The following is a 16,521-nucleotide window of genomic DNA, read 5'->3' as shown; positions in this document are numbered from 1 at the left end:
TATCCAAATCAGGAACAACGTTCACATAGTAGATGAGGACTCCATCCCAAGTATTTCAGAAAGTGGGGGGGCACAAAACAAGGGGGAGGATTGAAATCTGACTGCAGTATGCTCAAGAGAGAAGAATCAGCTGCATGTAAGAAACCAAGCCTCCACAGACCTGGTAGCGAGGATGATAGCTGAAGACTGCCCCACTGAATGCGACCTCCCGCAGGGCCTTTGCAAGCGGGGTATGATGCAAATGGGAGCAATGCGTTGTGTTAGTATATTCAGGAGTGAGGCACAACACCTCTGGGGGCCACCTCGTACCTTAGCAGAGTCAAAATAGGCAATCAAGGCGGCAGCGGCAACTTCTCTACAACGGGACTGTAGCGCCTCCTATCCCTCTGATGGCGTCCTCAACCACAAACAGCTGTCGGCAAATGCTGCCGGTCTTTCCCCAAGTCGGATGGAGCATGTTAGGTAACAACATGTATAAGGATGGGCCATAGATACAAGGTGCACTAGCCGCATGGATGGACATCGAAGCACTACAAAATACATGCAGTGTTGCATTATGATCATACTAAAATTGGCTCTTTTTAGCTATTTCTTACACCTACTACCTCGATTTCCCCTCTACCTGACCTACCTAGACATTCTATGTATGGAAAACCGGCCGCTATATTGGACCTTGGATTGAAATACCGGTTTGCTCTTTCACCTATATGTAGGACAAATGCTTAATTTCTACCTCTAATTGCATCACTATGAGGACATCTACGATATGACATGGCCTTGCAACCAATGAACTAATTGCTGTACTGTAATTGTGAACGGTTATCTACGATGCTGCTTTGCAATTGACCAATGTTTGTATCTTGGCTATTTTTTTTATTCTTTTTCCTTTAAATTTTTCTCTCTTTATTTTTGCTCTCTTATATTTTTGTTCTCTTATAATTCAATGGAATCTGGATGGGACTTTGTTGGCATCTGTCATTGCTAATGATATTGGGCTCTTCTGCCCATCCACTGACCACTGACTTAATATATGGGCGAACCTTTGTCTTGGTTCTTCTGATACCATTTGATATAAGAAACTCCAGCCTTCCAGAGTCTCTGAACCTGCCCATTTCTCTTTAGGGCGATTACATTTCCTGATCCTCAGACTTTAACGCTGTAGCTCCACATTAGTAATTTTGATCGGAACCTAATTTCTACACCTTGAAAAAGGACCAGTCCAGCCAGCCACAGGGGGTGGGGGGGAAGAAACACGTGTTGGTCGCCCTACCTTTGTTTCTCACTCTGGCTTACCCGAAAATCTGGCAGCAAAATTGAAATAGTCTGAAAAGACAATACTTTTACATGTCCTGACTTTGGATTTTCAGATTACCTTGGATTAATATCAAAAGATTAATCCATTGGGGCAAAGAATTTTCCTCTCATTCATTTGACAGGTCTGTTTACTATCTCAGGCCTTAGATGCTGTGGCTCTGCAACACGGGCGTGATCGCCCCCTCACACGGGAGGATGGGCAGCAAGCCTGCTCACTCCAACAGTTAGCCACATCACCAAAGAAACCGCTCCTCCACCTTCCAGAGAGCCAACCCCCTCATACTGTGCCCATATGGACCTCGCTTAACCGTCAAAATGGGGAGGCGGCGTCCACTTTCCAAGGAGAGCTAAGGGTGAGCTGCCATTTACATCAGGGCCTGGCTCCGCCCCCTGGAAACTCTTTTCTGCAGAATCAAATACGCCTTCAGGGGAACAGATCTGCAACACCATCGCAACAAAAGGTTTATGGTAAGTCACTCCACACACATTTCCCAGGTGAACTGCCGCCATGACCCATTTTTATTATTTACCAATGTTATCTCACACTGCCCTTCCCAGGGCATCTGCAAAGCAGAATGTTTGCTACATAAAGTCCCAGGCAAAACCTAAATCACCAAGAAACGAACTGAGAAGGCATTTACACATGGTCTATAAGTCCCTTTAACCCATCTTCAACTCTCCACTCTTAAGCACAACAAAGGACCCGTGTCCATGTACAGAACACAAAACGATTTTATTCAGATAGATTTAACAACCACAATCGACTGTTATCAAAGGAGCTTCGTGTTTTTGTGAGCTAGGAAAAAAGGGATCCACTTGTCTTGAGTAAGTAATGATTTGATTTTTGTTTTTTAAATTGAGTTATCAGTACATCTGAATTGCTTCTTTGGTGCAGGTAAAAGAGTAGAATACAGAGATCTTTTTATCCTGTTGAATGTGACCGAGATACAACTGTTGTAGGTATTTTATGTATATGTCAATACGCTTTCAAGAATCAATAATACGTCCAGTCCCTACGCAGGCCATTTCCAGGAACACTGCTGAGGACATGTTTTAATCATACAGCAGCCAATGAGGCCTCAAAAGCTCAGCTCTCTTACAAAATAAGAGTTCTCCAAAACCACAACACTGCTGAAGACATCCTCCTTATCCAAAGCACTGAAGCCAAAGTCTCAATCAATGGGCAGCAGTATATTTAAGGGCTAATGAAGAAGTGTGAGGAGGGGAGGGTGCTTCGGGTGAACAATGGTTTGTTATTGGAAATATTGTTTTCAAACAAACAAACCTTCAATATTTTAATAATTGCACTTTGTGCAAATGTTACTAACACGAACAAGTAAAAGACAAGTTGATGAGCACCACAGCCAGGCCAACTTCCCACCATATGAGAACGTTAATCTTTTATGTTGTTATCGGGGCGAAAGGAGCTGGTGGAAAAAGAATAGTTTTAAAAAAATGACCACCAGAGTCTCAGAGGTAAGGCACCACTGAAAAAGAAAGCCCAAATGACACTTGGGAGCAAATACCTGTTGGGGTGGGAGGAAGTCACATGGACTCCCCTTCCTGAACCCCACTGTCCCTGCTCAAAGAATTCACAAGGGGAATCCAGTAAGGCAATGGAAGCCACTTAGGGCCAATACTACTAAGTAGCATGTCTCAGACAAGGAAAGTAGTCGCTAAACTACTTAATAAGATGGGTCAGGGCAAGCCTGTTTGTTAGTGGATGCTAGAAGGGCTGACACTTGCACAGAGTCAATATTTAGAATGCCAGCCAAACACGCCTGAGCCTGAAGCAAACCTCTCCTGCAACAGATAACTTGCCTATCTATATAAAACTGTAAAGTAAAATAGTCTGTAGCCTATAGAGGTAAATGCCCATCCCCCTCCTGCACTCACACTTGTCCAAAGTTAATGCCCTTCGCGCACATGCAAACAAGGGAGTAAAGCCTATCAGGAACCCTACTTTTCTTAGATTTCTTATACAAAAAATACTATGTGCCAATTATCCGCTCTCCAAACTGTTTTCACTCACTCTAAGCTATAAAACTTTAGCTTACATTTGAATTCTCTGTCTTATTGTTTCTCTTTTCTACATTCATTTCACTCTAATCGAGATCTTTAATAAACAATTATATTCAGAAGGATGAAAAAAACTGGTTTTATGGGTAAAATCCAACAACGGCTCTGGGTCACACCAATGGCTGGTGTGAGGAGATTAGTGTTAATGTTGTATGAGGCTGGATATGTGAGATTCGCTGCTCATCACACAAACTGCTTGATTGGGGGATCCACCTAAGACAGACCCAGCCCTTGCAGGGACTAGTGGTTATGCCTACTCCTGGAAACGCCAACCTTTGCCACAGATACTGCTTGTCAGCGAAGACCAACTTGTGATCAGGGCATCTAGCGACATCACATGAAGGATGGTGAACAAGGACCTAAGAAGTTCCCCACAGCCTGCGACTTAGGCTGTCAGGGTTGACCAGACCAGCTCAAGTATACCAATTTAGAAAATGCTTAACATTTAAAGCCAGGTGGCATCGAGGACATGCTGAATTATTTCATAGTCAATACGGATACGTTAAAATTAATGAAAATTATTTTTTTAGTGCAAGAGCGCTATTCTCCCTCATCTAAGCCAGGCTAAGGCCTACTGCCATCTCAAAGTCTAGAAAGTGTTTAGTATCTTGTCGGGCTCTCCAACAAGTGGTGGAACAAGGCATCCTCGATCTTGGATAGTCAATGGCTAAAGCAGCCACCAGTAGCATTGCAATGGACTTCTATACACCCGGCAAAGACACAGAGTCTTCGAAGGGAGAAAGTACGCAAGTTATTGCAATGCTCGTCTTCTTGTGCTCCAACTCAGGACTAACAAGTCTATGTGAATAGTTGAACCTGCAACTCTGGTTTCCAAACGGATCAGAAGTTCATGTTTGGAGAACATTGTAAAACAAATCAAAACATCCAATTGCTCAACCCTCCCCATGGTATCAAGTCTGCAACTGGGAAGTTCCTTCTGCAAAGGCACAGATGCACATAACATAATAGCTTGTGAAAAACATGATCATGAAACTCATCTTGTACAATGGAAAATAAATAATGAAGAAAATCAATGCCCAACTTCATCCTTTCACATAAAAACGACCCATAGGTGTCGATTCAGCACAATCTTTGGACTGCACAATCGCGCTACTGATAAGTTCCATGACATCTTTAGCACCTTTCTTGTGCCTTCTCAAGGCGGTCAGAAGCCGGGCATCCAAAGAGAACTCAAAATCGATTCCATGGTGAGACTGTCGTACTGCTGCGACTTTCACGACAGTTCAATTCTTAAACTGTTTCCAAACTTTCGCATGAGTTTCTGGTGGTTGTGGTCGACTGACCACCGCTGGGGTAGGTGCTTGGGCTGCATTGTGTCCAAGAAGTGCTGGCGCCATCGCTTCTCCAGCTCCATGAGGGCAGGTAGAGCACCCTTGGCACAGACCTGCACCACTTTCAGTCCATGGGGCACGTAGCTTTCATTACAGATTCTATGAAACAGGAAACAGAACACCATTATCAACACAAGTATCAATCTATGTGTTATGTTCTACAATAATCAGAAATAAAGCTGTAATGACTAGCAAGGCATAACATGCAATTACTCATCTCAAGGAGAGAAGAAAAGATCTTAACAGCTAAGGACGCCCTCGATGGGTTCCAATGGACTGAGAGGAAGACGCCTTGGCCAAGTTCCTTCGTGCTCAGCCACAGCATGGACAAAGGTGAGGACTACAGAAGATTGGGACCACACCAGGCTCTATAGGATGAAGAAAAGAGCTAGCTGGACGATTCATTAAACCGCATTATGACAAAATGGGCAGTCATCAGAGGAGATGGGAAACTAGAGGCAAAGATGGCTGGGCCCAACTGCGGAGCGAAGCAAGAAGTTTGAAAAGGGGTGTCCTCAAACTCAGAAATTTAAAAAAATGTATCCAAATTTTGCACTTCACACAACAGGGTTTAGAATAAGTTACTCAAAAGGTCAGAATACTTGCAGGCAGTTCTGAAGGGGCTTTTATGAGATACTCCAGTACCTTTATGGTGTGCCAATCAGCCGCTGCGCCCCTGGGAAACCTTTGAAAACTAGGAGCAACTGTGCATTTGCATTGCAATTTTCCTAACTAATTGCGAAAACATCATACGTTTTTGGAAGCTTGAACAATATGGACATACAACTAGATAAGTCCCCTTATTTTCCAAACTGCTTCTTCCTTTAAGAAAGCAACCTTGGATTCCCTTTCATTTTTTCCAACATGCCCCTCAAAATAGATGCAGTAACAAGATTTAAAATGTAGCCAAGGGGCACAGAATTTGAATACTCTTGTGAAAGAGATCTAGCAGTCTCAGGTCGTAGACATAAAAGTTGCCTTTCAAGTTAGACAAGATTTACAAGCTCAGACAGCAGAGCTACCGTACAGAATACAGAGGGCTTAAATGTTCAGAAGCAGGCATAGCCTTAAGCTACATCATGTTACAGATTTAAATCTCAAATACCAGTATGGATAATGGTGCCTTAAAAAGTTAACTATCTGGAGGATGAAATGCTGCCACCTGAACTTCGCAGTAACAGCCAAAGTAGCAAATGCCCAATGACACTAAAAACATAATATCACCAATAGCAGTTTCGATCTCGGTAAAAAAAATTAGGGCTACAATATCCGAGTTACATATTTAGAGACTATTTTTGTCCCCCATAATTGGCATATCGTTTTCGGAAAATGCGATGTGCTTGGCCTGAAACACCAGTTTTTCATTCATGGAAAATAAAATAATTCTCAAGACTTAAGGCTGCAATTTTCTGAACACGCACAAACTGTGTGCCCTCAATTACTAGCTTATTTCTAAACATAGACTCATTTTGCTCACTTTAATAGTAAACATATTCATTTGGTTCTGAAAATATCAGCGACATCAATTTCTCACATGTACTACTGTCCTATATGTCTGTTTCTCGCCACTACATGCTAAGGGCCCATCTTACGTCAGAGGTGCCACCAGAAGTCCACACATACCCCCACACACTTCGCTGGTACCACCTCTGGCAGGCACAGGAAGAGTAAGAGGAAAGAACATAGGAGCAGGGACGGCCTCTTGCAGTGCGCATGTATGTATTTGTTTTCCCATGGTAGGCCTCACCACTATGAAGTGGACTTGCCACGGCCTCAAGCTCAGACTCAAAGCCCTATAATGAACAACCAGCACATTGTAAGGCACCAGCACACGTGCACTCTGGCTGCATCAGCTGGGTCAGGTACAGGTTTGCGGAGCAAACTGCTTCCCCGACAATTGAAAGGGAAAGATCTGCAGCAGGACATGGGTCCAAGACCCATGTCTTACAGGAAACAAAAGAAAGACACTCTTCCTAAATATTAAATTTTGAGTAAGGTGGCAGCATATATTATGAAAATCAAATCCAATGATTTAACTGGAAACAAAAGATGTATTTATTTATAGGTGTTATTTAGCACTAGCTAGACCCGAAGGTATCATCAAACCTGCAATCTGATTTTAGTTAACATTTTCGTTCTGGTACTTGAGGAATGTGGAATATTGTGTGTGTGAGTCGGTTTAAGTGAACTAATAAACTATTCACACTAGTGACTGGAGGACAGCACAGCTCCTAACCCTGCCCACGCCATCTGCCAAAACAGGGCTTCAAAGGGAGCATACAATATATACTCAGGAGGGAGGAGGGCTGGACTGACCCATGTTACTGCCATGAAAGTGCCGGACTGACCCAGCTTCCTGCCATGGAAGGGCCAGACTGACCCAGCTTCCTGCCATGGAAGGGCCAGACTGACCCAGCTTCCTGCCATGGAAGGGCCAGACTGACCCAGCTTCCTGCCATGGAAGGGCCGGACTGACCCAGCTTCCTGCCATGGAAGGGCCGGACTGACCCAGCTTCCTGCCATGGAAGGGCCGGACTGACCCAGCTTCCTGCCATGGAAGGGCCGGACTGACCCAGCTTCCTGCCATGGAAGGGCCGGACTGACCCAGCTTCCTGCCATGGAAGGGCCGGACTGACCCAGCTTCCTACCATGGAAGGGCCAGACTGACCCAGCTTCCTACCATGGAAGGGCCGGACTGACCCAGCTTCCTGCCATGGAAGGGCCGGACTGACCCCGCTTCCTGCCATGGAAGGGCCGGACTGACCCCGCTTCCTGCCATGGAAGGGCCGGACTGACCCAGCTTCTTGCCATGGAAGGGTCGGACTGACCCAGCTTCCTGCCATGGAAGGGCCAGACTGACCCAGCTTCCTGCCATGGAAGGGCCAGACTGACCCAGCTTCCTGCCATGGAAGGGCCAGACTGACCCAGCTTCCTGCCATGGAAGGGCCAGACTGACCCAGCTTCCTGCCATGGAAGGGCCAGACTGACCCAGCTTCCTGCCATGGAAGGGCCAGACTGACCCAGCTTCCTGCCATGGAAGGGCCAGACTGACCCAGCTTCCTGCCATGGAAGGCCCAGACTGACCCAGCTTCCTGCCATGGAAGGGTCGGACTGACCCAGCTTGCTGCCATGGTAGGGCATGACAGACCCATCTTTCTGCCATGTAATTTTCTAGTGAATGGGCCCCTTTCAGACCCTGTCCCCTCTGCCCAGTGGGGCATCCTGGGGGAAGTGCCAGCGGAAGGCGGTGGAAAATGCATAAAGTGAAATGGGCAGTGGTGGGTGCACCTGGAGGGCGGATGATGGCTGCCAAGCTACATAGATGCCCTTAGAGTGGAACTACATAAAACCATATAATTGGGATTGTGCATTGCGGACAATATTTAGGGAATGGGCTTGTACTACCAACCAGTGGCATTGGCAGATCTCCTATTAGAATGAGAAGCCCATGCTTGGTTTACTTGCCCTTCAGAACCGGCCTGTAAGACGAAAGAGGAAGACTGTTGTGCCATTTGTGATGGAAGAACACATGCCAGGAACAGGAGTTACTAGTGCTGCCTGAATCCTGCTCTTCTAAAAAAAGAGTCCAACAAGAAACAGGTTTGTTTGTTAAATAGAGATAGTTTATGTTTGTTAAACAGAGATAGTAAAAATAAATTCTGCAGGGTGCATGACCTAAATCAGTGCAGATAGTGCGTCCAAATCTACTTATTACGGCTTGACTTCAGTCTTCGTTCAGCGAGGTGGCTGTCCCTCGGATTACTCCACAACATCATTAACTGATTGGGAAGACCACACCTGCAGGAGGCCATCAAACAACGCTTTTACTTAAATGAGCAGTAGACATAATAAAACTTATACAATACTGATTTCCCAAAATATAGAAAGTGGCAGGTCGGGAAAAATATAAGTGGGCACAGATGGAAAGAAAAGGTTGGATATTAGGAGACAAACAGGCAATTTCATGGACGGTCTTTCCAGGTAGAATCAGAGATCTGCAAGGGTGACCCACTGCAAACACGACCCACTTCCTATATGTACAATCACAGGGAAATTAATGTCATCAAGTCAGCCTTCAGGGGGAGGACAGCTGCAACTGCACGATAAATGTGGTGTTGTATGACTTTTCCCTACTCATAACATTGTCACTTTCCCTATTAAGTAACATACCGTGTTTCCAAGGCAGACGCTTCCTGCAGTAACTCCGTTGTCACCTCCTCTGTGTTGTAAAACTCCTTGACCCCTGCCAGCAGCTCCTCTTTTCTCTGCTCGGGTAGGCCCTCAGCATGCAGTAGGGCCCTGGCCCCCGAGCGCACCTGCCGGCGTGCCACGTCCTCGAAAAGGCGCACGCCTTCCTCGCAGCCAATGGGAGCATTAAACTCCTTAGCCAATCGCTGCTTAAGGATGTTGTCGTAATAGTTAGAAACAGCGTGGCACGCGGTGCAGAGTAGCAGCACGTCATGGGAATTGTGGTCCTTCATCTGGATAGGGAAGTGCTTCCTGTACTCATGGGGGACAATATTCTTCCTGTAAAATAAAAAAGAAACTTCTAGCAATGTTCATTCACAAACGTTCACTTGAAAAGCACAGATTAACATTTCTCCTTCACCTAGTTTGCTACCTCACTCCATGTCATCAGGATAACCTTAAAGGCGATAGGGCGCTTTACAAATACACACAACATAACAACTAGAGGAAGGCTTCCAGGCCTTGGCCTTCTCTGTTACAAAACATTGTTCATTAGGTCTTTTACTTGAATTGGTTTAAGAGAAGCAAAGCGGGAGATGCGGGAGCCAAGACGGCAGCTTGTTAGCACAGCTTCGGCTCACTCGTCCTCACGACGAGGTATTTTAAGCCGATAAAGGCAGGATGAACTCTTTCCTGCTAGCAGAAACACTCACCTGCTCCTACAGCACTGTTTTGTCCAGTTTTTCCAGCGAATTTGGTGATTTCGGGACCTCCTGGCTTCCAGCTCGCCTCCACTGAGACTCCCCTCAGCTTGGCTCCACAGTTACTGCCAGGGAGGGGAAGTTCTACACTAGGAGAGGGTGTAGCTTTGGCCTGGTCTCCTCCCACTGCTGGTTTTAGCTGCTGCACTGGTTTGACATATTTATCTCTATTTTTATTGTAAAACTGACAACTTTTGCCTGTGTTTATCCATTTTATTGAGAATGGAAAGAAAGTCTGCAGCAAATAAGCTTAAACAGACAGTTTCTCCTCCACCTGTGAAGTCAAAAACGGTAGATTCGTCGGAACCCTCCCTTATTACTATTCGAGGAATTAAAGGATGTTGGATCAAATACTGACAGTATTGCCATGGAAACTAAAAATATACAGAAAAACATGGCCAGTCTCTCAATGAAGGTCGCAGATAACGAGATCAAACTACATGAAGTTATAACCAAAACTGATAAGCTATTAACAATGGTTACAAAAATCTCCTTCATTAGTGACAGATTACTTGAATTAGAAAACAGAAATAGGCAATATAACCTATGTATCTTTAATTTGCCTGAAGATATTGAAGGGAATGATTGCAGGCGATATCTAGAAAACTTTGTTACCTAATTTAATAAATTTAAAGTTCTCAGAAACATTTGAGATAAAGCACACCGTATTCCATCTCACCCTAAACCAGGCCAAACGAAACCCAGGCAAGTCATCTTCAAGGTTCTATGCCATCATCACCTTGTCCTTATCAGGAGGGTAGCTTGTGAAATTCCCTGTCTTCTAGTTAATGGCTCGAAGATTTTCATTCACCAAGACTTTGCTAAGGAGACGGTGGCGCTGCGAGGAGATTTTGCAGCTTTGAGACCACGACTGAGAAACTCTGGTTTCAAGTATGGTCTATTCGATCTTTCCACCATGTGTATTTTGAAAGATGACACATCCAAATCCTTTAATCGACCGGAAGACCTCCAATTTTATTGAGATAATCATTCTCCTCTCTCTATGGATACACATGATTCTCCATCTTGAAGCTATCTAGATAGTATTATTGTTTGAGGTTTTATTACCTATGTGGTAATTAGTAAGTATTTTTGATGTTAAGTCAGTAATATTCCTATTATTTTTATGATAGTCCTTCAACAAGGGTGTACCACCCTCCTCTCTTCTTGGATGCACGTGTGTTTTTCTTCAATGTTTATGTATGTTATTAATACTTTGTATATACATTTGTTTTCCATTTTTTCTGTCCTCTATGTCCCTTGGCTACTTCTTTGGTTTCTTATAATAGTCCTGTCGTATATATAGATTTCCTCCACTCTTTCTTTAATCTCCTTCTTCTTTCACCTACTAAACTACGAATAGTTCTCCTACAGTTAAAGTTGTTTCAATGAATGTCAAAAGTCTACGACATCCAGTTAAAAGATTTAAAATGTTAGATCATTTACGTAGGCAAAAAGCAGGTATTTGTTTATTACAAGAAACTCACATTGAGGACACCATTTTAACGCACATGCACAGGAAGTGAGTTGGTCAGATAATTTCTTCCCCTGCGCAAGGTAAAAATAATGGCGTGGCTATCCTTTTATTTCAAAGATCTCCAGCTACAAGTTTTAAGCAAACAATCTGATTATGAAGGTAGATTTATTTTAGTCAAAGTTAAAATTGGAGATAAGATTTTACACAATTAATATTTATGGACCAACAGCAGATGACTAATTTCTGGTCTCAAATTACTTCTGAAATTCTTCAACTTGGGAATGTTTCCTTAATTTTGGGGGACGACTTTAATTTGATTAGCGACCCTCTTTTAGATAGACTATCCTCAAAAAAATACACTCCTCCCAAAGCCTTTCATTCCCTTAGAACGTTATTTAAAAACACTAAATTGGTTGACATCTGGAGGTTGCATTTCCCCACCCAGAAAGAATTCACATTTTTCTCCAATCCCCACAACTCTCACTTAGATTATTTGTTAGTGTCTAGAGACTTAGTGAAGTCTATCACTCAACCTACTATTGGTAGTATTGAAGTTTCGAGCCATGCAATAATTTCGCTTCACTTACAAACTAGTAGTTTTTTCTGTGTCTCATTCCCGTTGACGTATGAATGTCGATGTTGTTCTTCAAGACATTCATAAAGATGCAATTTTAGAAGCTATTCAGGAATACTTTTTCTCTGATGATGCTACCCCCCCCCCCGTATTATAAAATGAGATGCTTTCATAGCTAATTTTAAGGGAAATTGTAATTTCTATAATGGCACATGTGAAAAAGACGTTTAACACCAAGTTGTCACACTTAGAAAAACAAATTGCAAAATTTGAACGATTGTTTATTTCTTCCCAAAATCTTGATTTTAAAATTGCACTGCAAAAATTTAGATACAAATATAATTCAATGTTGAGTAAAATAGCTGGTATTCAGATTACTATCCAGAAAGCTAAATTCGCTTTTAATGCTAACAAGTCAGGAAAACGTTTAGCTAATTATCTCCGCATTAAGAAAGATAGAAATCAAATTCATGCTATACACAGACATAATGGTACCGTTACTGTATCTACTCCAGACATTATAAATGAATTTCTTAAATATTATTCTTCACGCATAGTAGTCTGAATGTTCCAGACTCTCAAATTACTGATAATTTTTTAACTTCTGCCAATCTACCACATCTGTCTCAACTTGATAAAATCATATTAGATAACCCTATCACGAAAAATGAACTTTTACGTGATATTCAGTGGCTTAAACCTCTAAAATCTCCTGGCCCTGATGGCATTCTAGCGGAATTTTATAAAGCTTTTGCAGACATTCTCACTCCCCACCTACATCATTTATGCACTACATTTACTCAATCTGGTTTACTTGATGGTTCTTTTACAGAAGCATTGATTATAGTTTTAACTAAACCAGATAAATACCAAACCAAAGTTTGAATTACAGGCCTATTTCTCTCATAAACCAGGATTGTAAAATGTCTGCAAAAATCCTAGCTACCAGATTAGCTTGAGTTTTGCCATCCCTTATTCATATAGATCAATCTGGTTTTATGTCAAAACGTTTCTCTGTTAAGAACACAAGACTTCTTTTTAATGTTATTGATAAGGCCTCTACCCTTACCTCTCCTTCTGGCCTTCTAGCTTCGGAAGCGGAAAAAGAGTCCGATAAAGTTCACTGGCAATATCTTTTTCAAACGCTATCTTCTTTTAATTTTGGTAATAATTTTATACAAATGATTTCAACTCTGTATGGCTCCTCTCTGCCCGACTCAATATTATTGGTCAATTTTCAAGTCCCTTTTCTCTTTAGAGAGGGAGCAGACAAGGTTGCCCATTGTCACCTCTTTGTTTTTTATTAGCAATTGAACCTTTTCTCTCCCACATTCGCAATTCGGTTGATTTTGAAGGAATTGTGTTAGCTGATGTTAAACTTAAAACATCTGCCTGTGCAGATGCTGTCCAGTCATATCTTAGTAACCCAGCCACATCTCTACCCGCAGTGTTAGATGTTATACGTAATTATTCTGCTGTTTTTAGTTATACCTTGAATACTCATAAAACAGAATTTTTTTCCCTTGAATGTTCACAGCACACCTTCAGTATTAGACAATAATAAAATGATCTGGCAAAAAGAGATCATTAAATATTTAGGTATTCTATGCTCACTTCCCTTAAAACACTGTTACTCTCAACTGTAACTTTTTATTTACAAAGATTACAGAAACAATTTGTCAATGGTCCACACTACATTTATCATGGAAAGGGAAACTTGAAACAATTAAAATGGTGTTAGCTCCAAATATTTTCTATACCTTGTCTATGATCCCTGTACAATTGCCTCTTTCAATATACAAAAAAATTGATAAGCTTATTTCAAAATTTATATGGAACCACTAATCCCATCGTATTGCTTATACTAAACTTAAACTGTCTAAACTGAATGGCGGATTTGGTTTACCCTATTTTTTCAAATACCATAAAGCATTTATTTTAAAACAAGCTTCACTGTGGTTCCCATGCTCAGACCCCAGCTATTCTCCTAAATGGTTAATAATTGAGCGCAACTTAGTCACCATTTCCTCTCCCATCACTGTTGTCTATATCCAATTCAAATAATATGTTTAAAATCCCCCTCAATTGCTTCCACTAAATTGATTATTACTGATTTTGATGCATCCTTTTCCTCACGTATTTCTGATTCTACTACGATTTCCCTTTGGCACAATCCTACATTAAAATTTAACCGTACAATTGCATTCTGGAAACTATGGATATCGGCTGGCATTTTCTTTTTCCAGGATATTTATGAAGATGATACTTTATTATCCTTCTCTGAATTACAGGCCAGATTCATGTTACCCAATTCCGAAGCTCTTAAATATGAAATTCTTTGTAATACATTATTGCTTAAAGCCTTTCCAAATGTGCTACCCAAATTAAAACTCCGGATTAGGTTAAAGCTTTTTCTGCCTCTCAACATACTGTCTTCAAATTTTATAAACAACTTAATTGAACACATGCTACTAACCTTACCTTTTTATCTACCTTTCGGAAGGCAAACCTTTCTTTAAATTTCTCATTAAAAGAGTGGAGACAAATATGGACCATCAATATTTCAGGATGGTTTCCTGTATCTCTTTCTCACACAAACGCCTTTATTTTGTTCAATTGTCTATGGACTCCTTATAAGTTATTTAAAGCTAAACTGATAGACTCCCCACTTTGTTGGAATTGCAAATGTTATGATGGTTCTTTGAAGCATATGCTTTTTGAATATAATGTAATATTTAAATTCTGGAAGAATGTTTGGGATATCATTCTTAAAATACTCCCTTATTTCTGAGGTTTTCACATATAACATAATTATAGGTAAATCTTACGTTCTATCATCCACCTTATTGGAGTCCCAGTCTCATCTTTTTAATCTTCTTATTTCCATTACTGTTAAATCCATTACTTCCAATTGGAAATTACCCGATGCAATATCAATCCAAGCATGGTGGTCATATGTCACTTTTATTAGACCGGGTGTCCAATTATCTTTCAAGGGACCATTAAAAATTACGTCATCATTTTAACAGTTATGGAACAGTTATGGAAGCCAATTGAGGATTATATTAATACTCATTTATAAAATATTTAATAACACTATTTACTTTTATTAGTGATACTGTATAACTAATGTTTTGAGGAGTAGCCTTGTTTGTCTCGTTTTCCAATTCTTTTAATTTACTGTTTTATGACAATGGTAAACTCTTGGTATAGTCATACTATTATGGTAATATTTATTATATTTCCACTAATTCATTATATATACCAACACTGTATTATTTTTTGTTTGTCATGTCTACAACAAAACCAAATAAAACATTTTTTTTTTAAAAGAGAAGAAAAGCAAGAAGTGATCCCTTCTCCCCTTTCAAATAGAGTCACAAATCTAAATCAAAGCAGACTGTCAGCTACAAAAGGTTTCAAAATGCAGCTATTAAAATTAATCACACAAATCACAGTCCTGGTGTAATATGAAGAAACTGTGCATGAAACAGTGGATAACCAACGAAAACCAGGAGAGACAGAGGACACCGTAGATGATCGCAAAGACAACTACAAGTTATTTGCAGCATAAAAGTCCGTCTGCAGTAAGCACCAAAACCTGCTGATCTATCTTGAAGGATGGTTCAGAGTGCTGCAAAACCCATCGCAGACATACACATCTAGGGTGTTATAGAAGAGATGATCGAACACACCAGGTGCATCAAAAGTGTCTACTTTAAAGGTAAAGGGACACTCGCACCACTAGAGTGAACAAGCATTTGCAATGCAATAGGTCTTGCATTTGCAAAATTTTAAGCTATTGGCATTGTAAATGACAATGTCTTTTATTTGTATGTTTTCAAAACCAACACATAAAAGGTTTGTCATTTACAATGCCAGTAGCTCAAAGTCTCGCAAATGTGAGACCTATTGCATTGCAAATGCTTTTTTAAAATACTGAGTATTATTTCCCCACAGGCCTGAGAACGTTGCTGCCTGCTCCGTTTGCCTGAGCCCGAAATTATTACATGAGAGTATGTAGCAAGACAGCCAGAGCTGCCCTCTGTAGGATTGGGAGTTCAAGTGCTCCTCAATTCCCCCGAGCTTCAAAAAACAGAAATGAACGTGACCTTGTGTAATGTAACTTGAGCTCCTGTAAAGCGATCTTCAAGTAGGGGAGCTGCTCTACACTCTCCACTAGCACCACAATCCTGTGCATATAGTTCTTCTGAGATCTACCCACTTCCTTTCTCTGCTAGTTTTCAAAGGAATAATTAGATGGACATGACAGCGTTCAGAGTGGGCCATGCAAGTTCCATAAACACAGCAAATGGTCAAAGCTACATGTTTTGCTTATCGGAATGATCGGGGTTGGAGAAGGCACGCAAGTAATTTTGCACAGAAACAGTTTAGATCCCAAACCGAGAGTGTAAGCTTCCCTTCGCCTCCAAGGCATTTCATGGGCAATGTAGAAACTTGGCAGTTAACGCTTAGCCTCTTCCATGCATCTGCGCGGGCTTACACCACAAGCGCTATATGGCAAACCAAAGCCGAAGTGCAGAAGGGGAAAGCAAGTTCTTTTATACATCACTCACCGCACTCTCAGCTGACCAGAGGTGGAGTTCTTTGAGCAGGAAACAGTTTACCCAGGCTTGCACCAAAAGTCATCCTGAACTCTAAGGGGGCTTTTGCTGCCGTGGCGAAGTGTGGGGCCTGGACGCGGTTGGGAAGCAGCGGTGCTCAAGATCAATGGGAAAGAGGACGGGGGGCTTGCAGGAGGGGACGTATGCATGA

At 41.8% G+C, this 16,521-nt stretch overlaps 1 protein-coding gene across 4 annotated transcripts in view; it reads right to left on the bottom strand.

The window, feature by feature from the left end:
- Positions 1-2,028: 2,028 nt before the first annotated feature.
- Positions 2,029-16,521, bottom strand: part of EXD2 (exonuclease 3'-5' domain containing 2) — a 99,823-nt gene continuing 85,330 nt past the window's right edge. For all 4 annotated transcript variants that reach the window (XM_085627299.1, XM_085627300.1, XM_085627301.1 and 1 more), the window contains 2 exons: positions 8,916-9,272; positions 2,029-4,844 (listed from right to left, as the gene is read on the bottom strand). In XM_085627299.1, coding sequence (XP_085483425.1) covers positions 4,628-4,844; positions 8,916-9,272 — 574 coding nt within the window. In that variant the 3' untranslated portion in view covers positions 2,029-4,627. The remainder of the gene's footprint in view (positions 4,845-8,915; positions 9,273-16,521) is intronic.

Source organism: Triturus cristatus, chromosome 9 (assembly GCF_964204655.1).
Source record: "Triturus cristatus chromosome 9, aTriCri1.1, whole genome shotgun sequence".
In the NCBI taxonomy this organism is placed as follows: Eukaryota; Metazoa; Chordata; class Amphibia; order Caudata; family Salamandridae; genus Triturus; species Triturus cristatus.
This window is presented reverse-complemented; position numbering and strand designations above follow the sequence as displayed.